The sequence below is a fragment of the Thunnus thynnus genome, chromosome 13 (genome assembly GCF_963924715.1).
Source record: "Thunnus thynnus chromosome 13, fThuThy2.1, whole genome shotgun sequence".
Taxonomy (NCBI): Eukaryota; Metazoa; Chordata; class Actinopteri; order Scombriformes; family Scombridae; genus Thunnus; species Thunnus thynnus.
In genome coordinates this window covers 14,924,148-14,942,117 of record NC_089529.1, presented here as the reverse complement: position 1 = coordinate 14,942,117, position 17,970 = coordinate 14,924,148, and the positions used below count along the sequence as shown (strand labels likewise).

The window sequence follows — 17,970 nt, the reverse complement described above, 5'->3', positions numbered from 1 at the left end:
CCCTCAGAAGTCTGTTTCAGTTCTAATTTGTCATTCTTTGATCACACAATGGTTGTCAAGGTTAAGAATTGAGTTGACTGCCAAAATGAAAAGGTTACAGACATAACTACTTATTCCAACACTGCATATTAAATCATAGTCAAGGGTAAAAGAGTACTTACTCCATCCGTTGCGGTTACAGTCAAGTCAAACTTGTCCAATCCCACATCCCGGTCCAGAGCCGTGCTGGTGCAAAGCTGGCCAGTCTCCTTGTTTATGGTAAAGTGGCTTGGTGCTGCACCTCCAGAGCCTGAACCCAGGGTGTAGGATATAGCACCATAGGAACCACGATCCTCATCTGTGGCCGACACCTGAGGGAAAAGAGACATGAGGTAAGGCACGGATGGTCGACTGGTACCAAACGGCCCGTGGGACACAAAACGCAGAAAGCAACACACCAACAGACCCAGCAGGTCATGAAATCTGCGTGAAAGAAAACCTACATGTGTCATAAATATTATATACGAGCTGAGGGCCTTTCTGTTATCACAATAATGTCCTATAATACAGTCACCTCACAGCCCCATACATTTGCACTTGTCCAAATATCGCACACCATAGCACTACTTGTTATGATTTCCAGAGTACTATAAAAATCGAGCATCTGTGAGAGCAATTCACTTTTATATATCACAGATATACAGTATGTATAAAAAATCGATCACCCCTGTGGTGTGTTTGAAAAACCGGCAAATGGACAGGTGGTGCAGCATAACCATGGATACAGAGAGAGAAAAAGAGAACTGACAGGTGACCTTTGGAGAAAGACAATGACATCATGAAAAAGGACATGTATAATGGAAAGGAGAGGAGAGGAGAGGAGAGGAAAAGAGAGGAGAGGAGAGTGCTGACAGGGGTTGAGACTTTGGTTCAGGGGTCAACAGAGGCACTTTAATGGATGTTGGAAGGTCAAGTGACACAAACTGGCTTTCAACTGGAACTTAAATAAGATACAGACTGAAGCACACACACACACTTTGGGGTAGCCACGAATACACACCTCAGACATTAATCCTTACTTCTCCTACAGTGGACTTCAAACTGTTTACAGAAAGACACACAACAGACAGAGGTCTTCAACCTCACCTTGTCTATATATCCTTCTTTTTACTGCACACACACAAACACACACAAATATACATTGTATGCTCCAACTATATCTATTAAAAGACTGAAAAATCCCATAATACAACAAAGATATCCTTGCAAAACACAAAAGGGAAATGTCCTCTATGCTATGAGGTCTTGCCTCAGACTGAAGTTTTACACTGGTCTATAACATTGTTTGGTGGCATTTATGGTGCTTGTTAAAAGTAGCATTCTCCTTCAGATCTCTAAGCCTTGAAGCTGAGCCAAGACCCAGGAGGCCTCATGATATCACTCACATTCTGTCATACAGTCACTTCACATAAGTCAACAGTTGCCTATGACATCTCAAGTGTTTGATTTCCTAGAATATAATATACAATAAAATGCAATGTGTGGTAAGATACAATGTATTATACAATGATCATTATAATTAGAAAAATAAACAAAACCATAAAGATAAAAAAGATGGGATAGTTTGTGACACAGCAGCCTGACATGTTATGTTTTTGATTTAAAAATATTGGAGATTTTGAGAATTTTGAGAAGTTGTAATATTATAGGAAATAAAGTTGTAAAATACAAGAATTAAATAGCATTATAATAAAAAATGTTTTGGGGAAAAAAAGTCTTAAGTTTGAAATTGTGGCTTAATGAGTTAACAGGTGAGAGAAATTATGACTCATAATCTTTTTCTTGACTATTTTCTTGATGTATTGTTCTAACTTTTTTTTTTATCAACTTTGACCTCATTCTCTCAGTAGGATTACTACTCTGACAAAGATGACTATATGATGAGTTACGTTGTTCTCAAAATCTAATTTTGTTTTCTTTTTCAAAGTTGACTCTAATATTTTGTCATAATATCATCATAAAGTGCATACAGGTCTCTTTTTCTGACATACTGTGTTCTAATAATTGATAATAAAAAAATACATCCACTGGTGTTGCCATACTGTAGTGTTTTCCAGCCCAATCAACTTTTCAAAAAGGATTCAAATGGAAAAAGAAATATTTTTTAGGTATGTGTGCTTGTTTTTAATGATTTCATCATACGAGTGGAAGCCTATGAATGTGCCCTGGCCTTGAACCCGACAGAACACAGGACCACCATAGCAGACATCCGGGAACAAACTTCCTTCCGTCCCACCAACACATGTCTTCATCATTACACTTACCTACTGGCCATATCACAGACTGAAACACTACCACCTTAACTCATACTGTTGCTCCTATAGGATATTAAAATGAAAATTAAAACAGCTCCTTCAGGGCTTTTGGCTGCAATGTCACCACAGCTAGACGGCTGTGGTTTTGAGGGGTCATATTGTACTTCTTTCATTGGTCAGTATTTACAACTGGGGATTTTAGATCATTGCTGGGACTTGCTATAGAGTACAGTGTTGAGACTAACACTATCTTTGGGATCTAGGCTCATGGCTGGGTGTTCCTCATATCTTTCTGGCTGTCTGTGATGGATTAGCCACCTGTGGTGATGAGAACTGAACGAAGGTACTCAGACACTTGCATATGACTCCGTCCTTTTCCCTAAATCTAATTAAAGAGGTTTAAACACCATGACCGCCCACCTGGTCATAGGGTGACTTCATCATCACCTCTATCTTTACCCCAAAAAGTCTGTAGATCACCAACTAAGTATGCTCTGCCCTGGATAAGGCAGGAAAGCAGTTTGGTTGGTTTATATGAAATACAGGGGTCGAGCGCATTGTACAGTACATGAGTATGCTGGGAATTAGTCTTTGACTGGTGGGTTGGGTTGGAAAGGACTTGCAGCAAGGCTGGGAACAAGAAGAAGAGCAGGACATTGATTCTCTACATGCTCTAAAATTTGAAAACCCTCAGCAGTATGGTATGGATTCTTCATGCTGGAAAACATATGCAAGACAAACACAAGGTTGCACTAAGAAAACGTCTATGCATCTTTCATGGAAACCTTGGGAGCAATAAAATATAAGATGTAATGATTTGGATTTCTTGTGCTGCAGCACTGTACAGTGGTTATGTGGTTCCAGACTTAAAACACTGAAACGGGAGAAAATAAAAAGGAGGAACATAGAAAAAAAATGCAGAGGGACAACACAGAGACGGACACAAAACTCCAACTCTGCAACACATGACAGTAATGTCAAAGCACAGCAGTAATTTTTGAAAGTTTGAAATGTGTGGCAGACGAAAATCATATCAATCCTCTTCCTACGGATCAACTCTGTCATCAGTACATTTCCCTCCTTTCAATCCATCTGACAGCACAGCGCCAATGTTGAGTACGCACAATACAGGCCAAGCAGGTTGGATCTAACAGACATGCCGAGCTGATACTGAAAACTCATCTTCCAGTTTGTCGCTGTATTTCCTGCATTTACAGTACTGAAAAAACAGTGGAATAGTTTTAAAGCCGCTAATCTAGTAAACACACATGCTTGACATGTCTTTTTAAATCAAGAGATCTGGTAGCCCAGATGAAACTGTTTGCCAGCGCCGGAGCCTGCTCTCTGATCCATGACCAGCCGGCCGGCCAGCCAGCCAGCCTCCACTCCGCACACCTATTCCTCATCATGCTCTCCGGATGTATCCTGCTGTGATAAACATGCAAGTACATGGCAGCACAAACACAGACAGCAGCCCAAACCTTTTAACTTTTAAAGCTCTCTTCCGTTTAAGCTGTGTAATACTTGTCCCTGTGTTTTTTGTGGTTATAACCCCATATGGATCTTCCACATTTACACTGCTTTTGGGACGTGGGTGTTATTCTTAAATTCAAGGACCATAATGATGGTTTTGCAAGTGGATTTTCATATATTATTGGCATGAACTGAAACTATATATGCTGCCTGGAAGGTGGTAAATGTCTGGAGGGTGGTTCACTTTGGAAAATGGTCCACAGTGACGCTATGTGACAAAATTTGTAGTTAATGGGCTAAAACTACAACTGCCAATGTGGTTCTTTTCTGTGGGAGCTCTGATACGCCATCTGACATCATGAAATGCAGAAGTGTTCGGAGAAAACACAGGGAAGATATCTATGACAGCAGGCCAAGGTAAGAAAAAACATGAGTAACAAAAACAGTTCAGTTATTTTCACTCCAGTACAAAGTGAGGTCCTATCCATCAAACTTTGTTGTAATATTTTTCAGTTTCTTGTTTGACAAAAAACACGCTCAAATGATAGAAACATGGCTAAAAGGACAAGTCAGTCATCAATAACAGCTGCTAATCACTTGTAATATGCATTATCTGGGATACCAGCTGTGCAGTTTCCTTTTCAACTTTGAAGATACATACTGGCCTTTCAAAGCCTTTATCGGTGGAAAAATCATCATGGGCTGCATCAAAAAAACAATCCAACTGCTTCAGTTAAGCATCTGCCAACCATCTGAACTTGTAATACATGAAACATAAATTTATCTAGCATGCCTTCAGTTTCAGCTTTTCATACAGTACCTTGATTTACAGTACACAACGTGTTGTTCATTGACCAACTACTACGTACTGTATCTGTTAAAAGACACAGCCAAAGTTTCACACAGCACATGTCAGCCTGGTTAGGCCTATGTGAAAAACAGTCAGGAAGAGCGTGCCGAGTATCGGATTCGGCCAGGACTCAGGCCTGGAGCTTTTTGTCCAGAGAGAGCCATTCATCCCTGGCTGGGACAGTAGAGGCGCGATCACTCACTGGAGAATTAGTAAAGATCCAGACCTCATCACTCATTTGCCTCACTCTTCCACACAATCTCCCTCTCTCTCTCTCTTCGCTGTCTCTTTGTCTCTCTACCTTTCCACTTATCCTTCCTCTTCGTTTGCTCCTACTGTCGTTCTCTTTCTGATAGAGTGGATGTCTCTCTGAGGGTCCACTTAGATCTCAGACACACATCTCACCCTGTCCTATATGCAACTCAACACTCACACATATCATCCAGACAGCCAACATCTACTCTACCGCACCGCCCACATCTAACCGCCCTCAAGAGGGACAGGTGTGACATCATCAGACTCGTTCCAGCTTTTATTTGCTTTTACTTCTGTACTTCTCTCTTTCACTATACACATTCCTCTCTCCCTTTTGCTGTAGGCCTATCTCCTCTCTCCTTTTGTCTCCTCTATTCTCATTTTCTCCAGATGTGGGCGCTGGTCCAGATGGATCCTGCTGTCCTCTGCATTTTGTCTCTGTAAAACATCAGTTAGTGTCAGAGTGAGTCTGCGCCCAGCCTATCGGACGCAGCTGCAGTTCTGCTGCAGCTCTGGTTTTTATAGCTTCTCATGAAAGTGAGGGAGAGAGAGATTCTATAGACTTCCATAGTCAAACTTGTAAAACACAGAGTTGCCCCGATCTAATCTACTCTTCCTCTGACTGGTGCCAGGCTTGAATGTTTATAAAGCAATCATCATTTCTCAGGTCAAATGGACCCAAAGGAGGCTTAATATTAACTGTTGCCCCACCATATGCAGGGTTAAAGGATAATTCAGTTTGGGTCTTATTTTAGCTTTTAGTCATCATGATGACACTGTATTTGTAGTCTTGTTTACTTTCTATTTGATCAGATATTTCCTCATTGCAATCACAATTTTGGCATTTGTTTACTATTTACCTTCATTTTCTATTTAAAGTTTGGCAAAACTAGGAGTTTGTTTAAAAGTCTGACTTATTTTTAGTGATGTCACTGCATTCCCAAATCTCAGAAATTAACTTGATGAGCACAATCTTATTATTACTGATATAAATGATAGCAGAAACTATGAAAATTAGACCCGAGTTGCAATAAACTGGAATTATCCTTTAAAGCAGCAGCAGCAGCAATGACCATAAAAGTGCATGATGGACCTGGAGCTTGTGAAAAAAATGCATCATTGCTGGATAATTGTAGACAGGCTTAAGTTATTTACAACAACTGAAATAGGAGTCTGGATTTTAAGGCTGGCTGTGTTCGAGTGTCAGATAGAGCTGAAACATTCATTCAACATTGTTGCCCTTTTTCCACTGACACATTCCTTTACTCTCCAGTGAGCTGCATTCCTCATATCAGGCATTCTCAAGTCTCCAAATCAATTTCTGCTTCTCTGTTAGCAATGAGTTGAGACACTGTGGGTACAATTAAGATATACTGTATGGCAGGGAAGGAGAGAAGGGAGGGAAGGGGTGGGGGAGGGAATGAAGGGGGAGGGAGGGGGTACTTTGGCAAAGGAACAAAAGGCAGGGCTAATGATAACATGAGACCTTGAAATGGGAACGAGGAGGACCGAGGCTTCATCTCGCCTCTCATTTAATCTCCATTCCTACCTTGACCTCCCCTTTCTTTTTTAAATTCTCCCTTCTTTTCTGTCCTCTCCCTCGTTCGTTCTTTCAGCACCCTATTACGGCAAGTGCTTGTTGTCTTTCATGTGGAGTTCGCGGCTGGAAATGATTAGGAACATCAAATCACTGAAGGGAAGAGCAGCAGAGAGAGGTGAAAGAGAGGGAGGAAGAGAGATTGACTTCTATATTTGGAAGAAAGAATGCTAATGTTATTAATGAACATAATAAGGGATGATGGTCACCAAAAACTCTTTCTGCCTGTTTCTCTTTCTGTCTCCCACAAATGTGCATACTTGTACAAACAAAAATAGCAAGACACATTTTGTAGATGTTCCACACTCAAAGCTAAGCAGTAAACTACACCATAGAGTCGCAGCTTTAGCCCGTGTAGTTTAACATGCAGACATGTGGTGTGTGTTAGGAAGTTTATCTCTGGGCGACATCTCATGTTAAAGGACACGAGGCATGGTTTATCCATGTTGGTTTAACATCATGCTGTCACTCCCAGTGCCTGCTTATACTCCAAGATTAGCAACAAACAAAATGACGGACCTCAGCAGGAATCTGATACTCCGATTAAAGCAACTCGCTCTATCAGTTCGACAGCAGCACGCTCACAGGCAACGTCAAAATCGTAAATCGTAATCATAAAATCGACAGTCGTAAAAGTGTGCATGTTACAAAACTAAAAATGTTAACGATGCAACACAACATATGCGTTCTAGTTCTAATATCTAGCGCTGTAGTAAAGACCAAAACAAATCAATAGTTTTGTGGCCTGTTTTTCCATGTGTGGATACTGAAAGTAACTCACTTTACAGAAATATAAAACAGAGAAAAGCAGAGAAGAGAATGTAATCTTGGGACAATCCTTTGAATTTGAATGTGTAACTGGAAAATGAAATCACCAGTGGTGCAATCTGGTCCAAACTGGAAGTCTTCAGCACTACAACCCAGCTATTATACGAGGTCTGTAACCATTAAAGCTACAGATCAAGTAGACGTTGTCATCTCTTTTCTGAAAACAGGTAGAGGAAGAAAGGAGAGGGAGGCAACTGTGAATTGACAGCGTGGTCAGAGGGAGATAAAATGCTAGTTACAGCGAAGGACAGAGGGATAGAGGAGCACAATGAGGGATGACATCACCTTACTGGACTCTGAAGAGTGATAAGAGACGCTGGGGATTTTGATACTATCTTGCGCAAAGCCCTGCAATGTGGCAACTCTTAAGCCGGGTGTGCAATTTTGTGTGTGTGTGCCTGTGTACTGTATGTGAATGTCAGCGCCTCCCTGCCCCCTTTTAAAGATTCTTTTTAAAGTGAATCCGGTGGGCCCTAACTGACAGCTGGCCTAATCAATGCAGAAATCAGCCCTATTTTTTACTTACTGTTAAATATTTATAGCCATTTAAACCCTGTCTCTCTGTCTGTGTCCGAGGCCTTGGTGAGGCTCACTCCGGCTGGCGCAGCTGCCACTTGCAACAGATCTGCATATCTGTGAAATACCAGGGATTTTATTGTTGCTGTCTGCTAACAAGGAAGCTAACGATGAGCTTGGGGTCAGGTGTCAAAGTTGAAGGGCGGATGTGCACGTTCACCGCCCACAGAGACAAAAGTAAAATTGCCATAATATATTCAGAGTTGTGGTCATTAAATGGTCTTAAGTCTGCACACTATATGGCAATATGGCCGGCAATTATCAACTCTCTTCAACATCAGCTCAGAATCAGAGCTGTTTTTTTAAAGCATACAGTAATTAGGGAAGTCGACACAGCGCCCTTGTAAATGATCCTTGGTCAGCAATCAAACTCAGACATTTGAGATCTTAATGAGGCTCAACGCTGTTACATTACTAACTAGAAGAGTTGACTCAGTAGAGTGCAGATCTCTGCCAGGTGTGTGCAGTCAAGATGGCGGCGGAGATAACAAAAACAGGGATTTATTCATATCGTATCATGCCTAACTTTAGCAAATCGTAACATATCAGGTATGGAATTAATCTACACATACTCTGGTTCAAACTTGTCTATGGATGTCAGTTTTTCAGCCATGATAAAGGCCAAAATGTGGCCTGCAACAGACTTGGTAAGCCTTGTTTTTAGCTTAGCCGATTGCCGAAAATGCCTTTTGTTATGTTGTAACAAATATCGAAAATGGCGAGGACTGCTGAAAAGACAATAATCTAAGCTTTACGATAGGCTCATAAGGAATCTTATTAATATTTATTTGGATTCACAACACAACCCGCTCTCAAGGTATCGAAATTTGGAACCAACTGATTTAACGTGGCAAGAGGGTGATTGATTGGTTGTGCATAATAGAAACAATAACAATATAAGAGGAGTCAATGGCGGTATAAAACAGAGCAGTCAATGGCAGTATAAAAAAGTTTTTTCAAAAATTGTGAAGCACCACAGCATACAGTCATAAATGTGCACAAAAAATATTAGGCTGATGTGTCCAGTAGTGTGCGAGATTAGCTGCGGACAGATACAGATATGGACAAACACACACACACGACTGAATGCATGATTCCTTCCAGGCTTACACTTGGCAGAGATAATGAACAATGCAACTGTTCTGTTTTATGTACTCAGAAAATGTCAAAATCCAGCAAATAAGTGAAGCAAAAGCTGTTACAACATGAGAACATAATTCATGAAAGAAAAGTTTTCTCCGGGCCATAATTTTTATTTACACAGTGGGGCCTGTAATATGAAGTGAGCGATGATTATCACTTATTGTCTTCCAGTTGTAATTTTGCTCCGAAGATGAAGAGAAAACAATAATTAAGGAGAGAGAGTACAATGTCGGACTGCAGTTGGACCTCAAACAGAGGACTGCTGTCTGAGATTGTCAGAGCTGTTGGGTTTTTGGATAAATGAGAGGATGAATGATTGAGAGTGAGTGGCTCACCGTTGCCTCAGGGACACCACTTTAGATAATTTAGAATCCTCTAACTAGCTAAAAGCGCAGTATGTGTTTAGGATGGTGCATCTGTGCTTCTGCTGCAGCATTTCTCCCAGAATGGGTGTAGACATCTGTGTGTATTTTGGGCATTTTGGTGGTTTATCCAATAAAAACATAACAAAGAGACAGAGAGTGTGGAATCTGTTCTGTTTTTTTCCCTCCGCTGGGACGCCACGGGATCTTATTTTCTCTTTGTCAAATGTGTGGCACTCTCAGACCGCTGTTAAGAGTATATCATTGGGAGCTGGCGTTTGGAATTTGAGGGTTAGCATCTTGTTGACTCGTTATTGTTTCCTATTTGTAATTTATGTTCAAAGCATGCCTGCATAAAGAGAGAGGGAGGGTGAGAAGGAGAGAGGATGAAAAGCTAGAAAATTGTTCATGCAACAATGAACTCCATCATCTACTCTGTGAGACATTTTTTCAGTTTGCGGGTGTTGCAATGTGGCAAAATGGTGTGTGTGCGTGTGTATGTGTGTGTGTGTATTTGTGTTATTTGGATAGACACAGTGAGTAGTTCTGATTATGGGTATTGATTAGTCCATCTGTGAGAGCAAAGATCACAGAAAAGAGGAGATCAATAGGTGTGATCTGGACAATCTATCATGCAGACAGCTGCTGAAGGAGTGGAGAAAGTCAATGTCAACTTCCTCCACAGTTAAAATATTCTAAATAAGATACTGACTTCAAAATCTTATCAAAATGAAGAGAAAATGTTTGAAAAATGTTAGCTTGAAGCTTTGAACTGGTAGTAAATTGGGTTCATGCTGCTGAGAATGCCATCTGTTATCTTCTTGTTTAGATTCTGTGGTTGAGTTTGTCCTGATAAAGCTGATGTTTTACAGTCTTAAATAAGCTATATTAACACCATAACTATATTAGTCAGAGATGTTTTGACAAACTGTTTTAAACTCCTGCCCTCGCAATAATATGGTTCAAGTTAATACGCAAATAGACATACACACAATACTTTCTAAACAAGCTACACAAAGGTTCAGGCTTATCCCTGCTGATTGCGTGGCTTCGCTCCACTAAACCAAAATAGTGTCTCTAAGCCTCTGTAGCCCTCCACCCATTTAGTCATACTTCCTGGATGTGATCCCTCAGGCCACAAGACAATTTCACCATGGCCCGATCAGTCACTGTGTCAACAGTGAGCTACACTACTAGGGACAATGGACGTAAATTAATCAACACCAGACTCCAGCCAAATAATGGCAAAGTTTGGTTGTGGGTGGTACATCTTTCTAACAATCACAATGGTGGGTTCCCATTACCATTTAGATATTTGAATAAGGTGAAAATCATTTATTGATTTTTAGTGATGATATGATCATAGTGATTTACTGTTTTACAAAGTTCTGCTCTCCACATTAATGATTCCAAGCAAATGGTGATTAAAGACTGAGAAAATTAGTGAAAATTTTGTTTTACACATTTGAGTTTTGTCAGTGCCAAATGAGATGTGAAACACACCATTGGAACCAATTTTAATGCAGCGAAAATCAGTTAGATTTTCTAAAATGTGACTGCATACATTTGACCTGTTTTTATACATGGTATTGGAAAATTGTAATATTGTGATTTTCAAACCTGTTGCCCAGCTCTATAATCTATTGAGAAAATGTAACTGGCTGGTAAAACATCAAAGCCACTTGGGAATTTTTGGATGTATCAATTGACTGTGGCCATATAAACAAAAAAATGGTCTTGAGAGGTTTTTGTGTTAGACGCAAATTCGTTTGAGCAGAAAATGACTCATTGAAAAGCCACAAAAGTCTCTCCACCATTCCCCAGCCTTCACCAAAAGCTCAAAACATGGCAAATAAAAATGACTGACCTCATACAAAAACAAAGGTAAACTACAAAATTCATTCGTCACTGCCACAATGATTCCTTGTATCTTACGCCTACAGCACTGACGTGGTTAGGGCATTTTTGTATGATGCCAGATGGAAGCCTTTAACTCATAGACTTATTACATTATTTATCTATTACTATCTCTGCCCAGGGGCTAAGAATACAATAAATCTAGCCAAACTTGAGGTAAAGGATTCTACACTGACATGTTTCCAATTCAAACTAAATCACGGGTGTATAAAGTAAATCTGATTGAAACCGAGCCCCCCTCTGTGGAGCAGAAGGCTTTTTTTATAGATGCATACAAGCTTCCAGCCTAGTTGAAGCCTGATTTTCTCCTTATAAACATTTATGTTTCAGTGTCATTTTATTTCTCAATCTGTAAACCAACACGCAGCTATGTGGGAGGTTCACACTAATAAGACGGAGTATGTTTATCATTATAAGTAAGCTAGGCTTTATTGGGGACAGACTAAACCACCTTTTTAGCCCTCCAGAAACAGTCATTCAAAGAGCCAAAACTCATCTGACATTATTAGTTTCAGGGATGAGGGTCACTACAAACTGTGTGTCTGTGTGCACGCATGTGTGTGTGGCATGTGTGTGATCAAATCAATGTGAGTCTTAAGGGTCAAAGGTGAACCAAACTTCCAGCTGCGCCTCTCTTTCCTTGACCCCTGGAGACAAGTTTGTGTGTGTGTGTGTGTGTGTGTGTGTGTAACAAGTCATCCATGATGGTAGATGAATGTGTCACTATCAAAAGAAGGAATAACACCTGTTATCTTTGTACAAAATGTGGCGGCCTTGATTATAGGAAATCAATTTGTATAATTTCTTCATCTAGAGAAAAAAAGGATATACAAGAATAGTTTTGTGATCAAAGCTTGTGTGATGTGACACTTGAGGAGTATGCAGAGTTAACCTCACTTGCTTTTGAAGAATCCCAGACAGCACACAGAACAGATTTAAGGCTTTGTGTGTGTGTATGTGTGCATTCTTTCCTCTTTGTCTATCACTGCTTTTTACACCTGAATCCCTGGTCTACATCTGTAGTTTCTCCATGTCGCTCCCTCTTGCCCTTATTCTTCCTGAGGTCAGGCAGTTAGCGACCTCCACCTCAGGGAGCTGATAATAGTAAAAGATAGCAGAAGTGCCTCATGAGCTTTGGGCCTACATCTGGTGTTGGGTTACTGTGATTGTTGTTGACTGCAGAGAGGCGCAGCAGCTCCAAAAACTGAAGAGTCAATATGTGTGTTTGTGCAGTTTTATACAGATACTGCACACTTCAAAACAGTAATAACAATATAGATATGTAATCCCATAGTGTATCAAAGTAGTCACATCTCCAGTAAGAATATATATACCATTATAAGACATGAGAGTGACACTCTGCCAAAAATAAGGAGGAAAACCACTAACAGGCCTGTATAAGACAGCTGCTGTAGTAGCTCACTTTCTCTCTCTGTTCCTGTCTCACACACACACACACACACACACACACACACACAAACAGACAGACATATACATATACACACGATATATACAATGATTTATGTACAAATTGGGAATCTCATAAATGAGAAAAAGGCACATTTCCACCAGTCATCAAAGAGCTAAAGCACACAGAGTTTTGTATAATGTGAGTTGTTTAAATAAGCCAATTCAATTGGTTGGCAACTTGGCAAATTGACTGGCAAGTAAAATGTTCATGTTCATGTTTACATTAAAATACCATCTATGATATAAGAAACTTCAACAACCACTTATTTCATCTCATCAAGTAGAATTGAACACAATCAGCTTTGTGTTCAACGCTCTGTTGCTGCACCCATTTTCTGGACCAAGTCATCAATTTGTATGTAAGTTATAAGTCAAATGTTTCTCTGCACTATATATTTGGAAGGTGATCTTGGTCAAAAATACATTTGAGATAGTTAGGTCCTTGTTTGGTCCTTTTTAACTGCACACACACAATTTTAAATCGCACTTCAGATTTCCTGTGATTAATCAATGCTACTCCTCCTTCAGACTGAAGACAGCATGCTGTTTATGCCTCAGTGTTGTTGCTTTTCTGCAGATGTTTGTATTGTGAGTAAATGGAAACATCTGTTACTAATGAGGTGACATTTGTGTGAGACAAGATCCTCACCAGCTAAACAGTCATATTCTATAACCAAATCTAATATTCATTCATGTGTATCTGATGGTGTCTGTTTAGGCTACAGTGCTGTACGTTACTATACATGGCCACAACCTCGTGCATTTTTCTGTAGTCACAGGCATGACAAGGGTCAAACAACAAGCAGCAAAGTGCTGTTAATATTAGACCTCAGACTGACAATAGAGCTAAGTTGATTGTGCAGTTAGGAATAACAGGCAGCTATGATAACTGGATTAGCCTCTTGTTGACCTGGACCTGAACCACAACCAGAGTCAGAGATGGGTCAGCCGCTTAGTGACGGATAAAAGACACATATAGAGGTTCTTCTGTGTGCGTTAATGCTCATTAGCATCAGGGTCGACAGCAAGATGAAACTAAACACGGTTAGCAAATTTAATGCTGAAGGTTAAACTATTTGGGTCCCATACGTGAAACTGAAGGTCACAAACTCCAACGACTACATGTGGTGTGTGTTGGCAATTTAAAGACCAAAATTGTTAAAACACATAATTGTCATTAACCCAAACACACTCTCTCTCTCTCACACACACACATACTTACACACTATGCACTCATACTGACACACAAACTTGGTGTCATTACATTAGGATGTAATAGCTTGCAGTCCAAAGTATTACATCCTAATGAATCCTATTGATTAACTTTGTGCTGCTGAAGGTTCACGAGCCAAAAACTTGTCTGATAGATTCTCTCTCTCTCTCTCTCTCTCACACACACACACACACACACACACACATACACGTACCTACAAAGTTGTGCCTATAATTGACCCACAGAGACACAAAGAGCGTCCATGTGTATGTGTGGGGGAAGGATATTAGACACTGTGATTACATATTCATACAGAGCCTGAGGGGGTGAAAAACTAGCTTATCCTCGTTAAATTAATTTCCTGACTCTGCATATGTGAGGTGAATATGAGGAAGTGGTGAGAAACACACTACTGATTCCTAAAGCACCTGTTAAATCAGAGTTCGTGCAGGACCAAAGCCTGATCCCCAGAATTCTGACCGTGCTTAGAAGAGCCAGCCAAGTCATTCTCGGGATAAACTGTTCTGTCTAAAGCAATTTCACTTGGTTAAATCACTGATGTCTTTCTCTGTTGTTTTTCCCTCTATTGGGCCCTCATCAGCTTGTGAGAGAGGATTAAAGTTAATTGTTCTTTTGGGTCAGCAACTTTCCCTCTCATTTGTTTCTCTGTCCCTCTGATTTCAGCACAAACAACAGAGTCAATGTGGACGGTGATGGCTCAGCCAAGCAGCAGGGAACCTATCAGATTAAAGCGAGCACCGGAGGCTTTACAAAGCCCAAAACACACTTGGTAAACCAGGTTGTCAGTGATGTAGAGCATCCATTAAAGACACATTCATGTGCACAGAGGTATACAAGCACACATGTGTGCACCCCCCTTCCCCCCCCCATTATCATCCCAACCTCCAAGGCTATAGCTCAGCCAACTGGAATTTCCAAGAAAAACAGGTTGGCTAGGCATGATGCAGCCCTGGGGTCAGAGACACAGCCAACTCCTGCAGGGAGTGAATCAGGCAGGGATGAAGAAAAGGGGGAAGGAGAGAGAATGTGAGAGAGAAAAAAAAAGAGGCGGGAAAAAGGGGTTAGTATTGCACACCTACAAACGTGTGGAAAGAAGTCTTAAATCAGTTGCACGTCCGCACTTCATCAGTCAGCTCACTGACAAATGACCTCTCAACGCAAAGACCTACTGCAAGCACTGCACAGCACAGTAGTAGCTTCAAACACAAACACTGCACACATGAACTGGGCAGACAGAGCCTGAGCCTCAGATTACTCCATTGTCTCCAATAACAAACTATGAAAGCACACCGCAGGTATTCAAAAGAATGTTGAATGCTTAGGCAGTCGCTTTATCTGAATGTTGGGAAAGTCTTAATTGCTTCAACAGAGGCGAAGAGGCAGAGATAAGCTGGAATGACGATTAATTTAAAGCTGAATAGTCTCCACATAGAGAGACTTTGGCTTCACAGAAAGAAATAATGAGACTCTAGTGACTCTGATTAATTGAGGGGCTTTCTGCAGTATCTTCATCACTCCATCTTGCCTGCTATCTGTATCTCTGCCGCTTTCATTCACGGTGCTGAATCATTACTGCAGTGTCTCTGACATCATTACAGCAAAGGGAAAAAAAACTACAGCTGCACTGATTACCTCATCTCTCATGTAGAAAGTTTTAGCTAATTTATGTTCATAGAAAAAGATGTCGTCACACTCTGCAGGATATGTAGAAAATGGTAAAAGTTGGATAGACTTTAATGGCTCTGGCAGGGTGACAAGCAGGGGAAAAAGGACCAACAGCAGCAGAGATGCTGTTTCCAACATCTCAATGCACATAATCAGTTGCACTCTGCAGTGTAAACCATGTTGCACATGTCATTTTCGTCTCAAAGCGGAAGAAAGAGGGAAGTGTAACAGAAGTCAGGAGTGAAAGGGATAAAAGAAAGATTCCGCTAATGGGTATGATACTGAGAGATGAGGTGATGATGTGAAGTGAAAGTGCCGGATACAGTGTTTGTCGGGCGGAGTGGAAATAGTTGGTGTAAGAAGCGTGTGTAAAGAAAGGCGGATAACGAGGAGGGGGGGGCTGAACTAATGTGGTGTTTTGGATATGTGAAACAGAAAGTTAAGACAAAGCTGAGGAGGGAGACAGAAACTCAAAGTGAACGGAGGATAGAAATGATAACAGAGTAGCACAGTATTTACGGTTGAAAATTCTATTTACATGGATCTTTTTTAAACCTCCTTTGTCTTGCTTGGCATCATTTTCACCCCTAAAAGTGGACAGGACAAGCATTAGAGGTTGAGAGGTTTAGCGAGGAGTTAGAGGGGAGATTAGCTCAGAGTCACGGGGTAAACAGACCTCCAACACAGTAAGCCAGGGGGTTCGAGTTAGGAGGCACTGACTAAGATGCACTAAGCCACGCAGTAATGGGAAATGATGGGGTCTCAACTATCACATGGCTGGTCACACCAAGGCTGCCTGGGAGAAGGAGGTAGAGGGGGAGGTGGACTGGGGGTGGTGTAGATTATTACCCAGATCAAAGCTACGTTTGAGTGGATTTGGGTTTGAGAAATGGGAGGGAACGAGAAACAGAGTGAAAGATGAAGGGAGGGCGGAGATCTTAAGATACAGCAAACTGTATTTTAAAGAGATCAAAGTGGCCCAAATCTTGTTTCCCAAATGCCTTCAGCCTTTATGCACCTCGAACCCTTACTATTAAGTAAAATAGGCTCACATGTTCCTCTGTAACTACACCCCTGAACATACAGCATTCACCATTTCTTTCAACATGCACCTGCTATGACAGATTTGCACCCCCACCCCCAATTTCCCAACCCCCACGTTATTGCTCTGCTGCCAAAAACAGCTTCTGCCCACACTTCCCTTCTGTTTGCTTTACCCTTTAATGTATTTACTTGACCTCCAAGAGGCATCCACACAATGATGTTTTTCTCACCCTCCTCAGCTCGGATAGCAGCATCGTACCTTAGCCAGCAAAGTTCACCATCGCTGGGGTCACATTTAGCTCAGCTCAGCACTTACAAAGGAGAATGACAGGGGGGGACAACTGATACAACTGCAAGAAAAAGTGGTAGAAGGCAAAGAGAGAAAGGGGAAGAGATAGAGGGATGAACAGAGGTATACAAAGCTTGGGGGGTCGTGGGGTGGGGTGGGAGGGGTAGGGGTCCCCTCTGTCTTTTAAGTCTTATTGGTTTTCTCTTTCATTACCAGACAATGTGTTGACTCTGCACACTCCCTGCTCCCTGTGGATTAACTATACTGCCTTGATTAACACTGAAGCACTCGTACATATACTGAAACATGCATGAGGTTATATTTGCAAACATGCCTCTATTTTAACATAATATAGCAGTGAATTGGCTTTTTAAAAAAAATCTGATACAGCAAAAAAAAGTGCTTGTTTCAGCCATAGAACATCAACACTGACCTGACGTTCCACTTGGTAGCAAACCTGCAGCATGCAGAGATTTGCCTCCATGTGACAAAAGGGTAAATATACCTCCTGTGTCTCTTATGAGTGAAGCATGAAAGGAGAGCGATTGCAGTGAAGGAAAAGACAGCAGCTGCTTGGACGATGTAGAAACAACATGCCCCTTTAAATTTCTATCTCAAACACATTGCTCCCCAAGGGGCCAGTCAAAACAGGCCTGTCAAACCCAGTTAGCAAGCCACTATAGACGCACAATGGCGCCTTGTGTGTGGGGGCCAACCAAAACGTTCCCCAGGTTCCCCCTTGTCGGCCCATCTTTGCACTGACAGGGTATTTCCCTTTAAAACGGTTTCCTTTTTATACCTCTGCTTCCCTTTTCTTCACCGGTTCATTTCCTCCTCTTCTCTTTGTGTCTCTCTTTCGATTCTTGTCACCTCAATCTCATCTTCTTGGCCTCTCTCTGTCTCCACCCCTCATGTCTCCCGACTCTGTTTTATTGACAATTTTCCCCCCACTGGCTTGAGTTCTTAAGGCAAC

General features: G+C 41.2%; 1 protein-coding gene across 1 annotated transcript in view; it reads right to left on the bottom strand.

Annotated features, from left to right (window-relative positions):
* The window catches only part of LOC137195666 (protocadherin-16-like), an 89,762-nt gene that overhangs the window by 25,045 nt on the left and 46,747 nt on the right, over positions 1-17,970 (bottom strand). Inside the window, exon 5 of the mRNA XM_067608208.1 lies at positions 162-350. Coding sequence (XP_067464309.1) covers positions 162-350 — 189 coding nt within the window. The remainder of the gene's footprint in view (positions 1-161; positions 351-17,970) is intronic.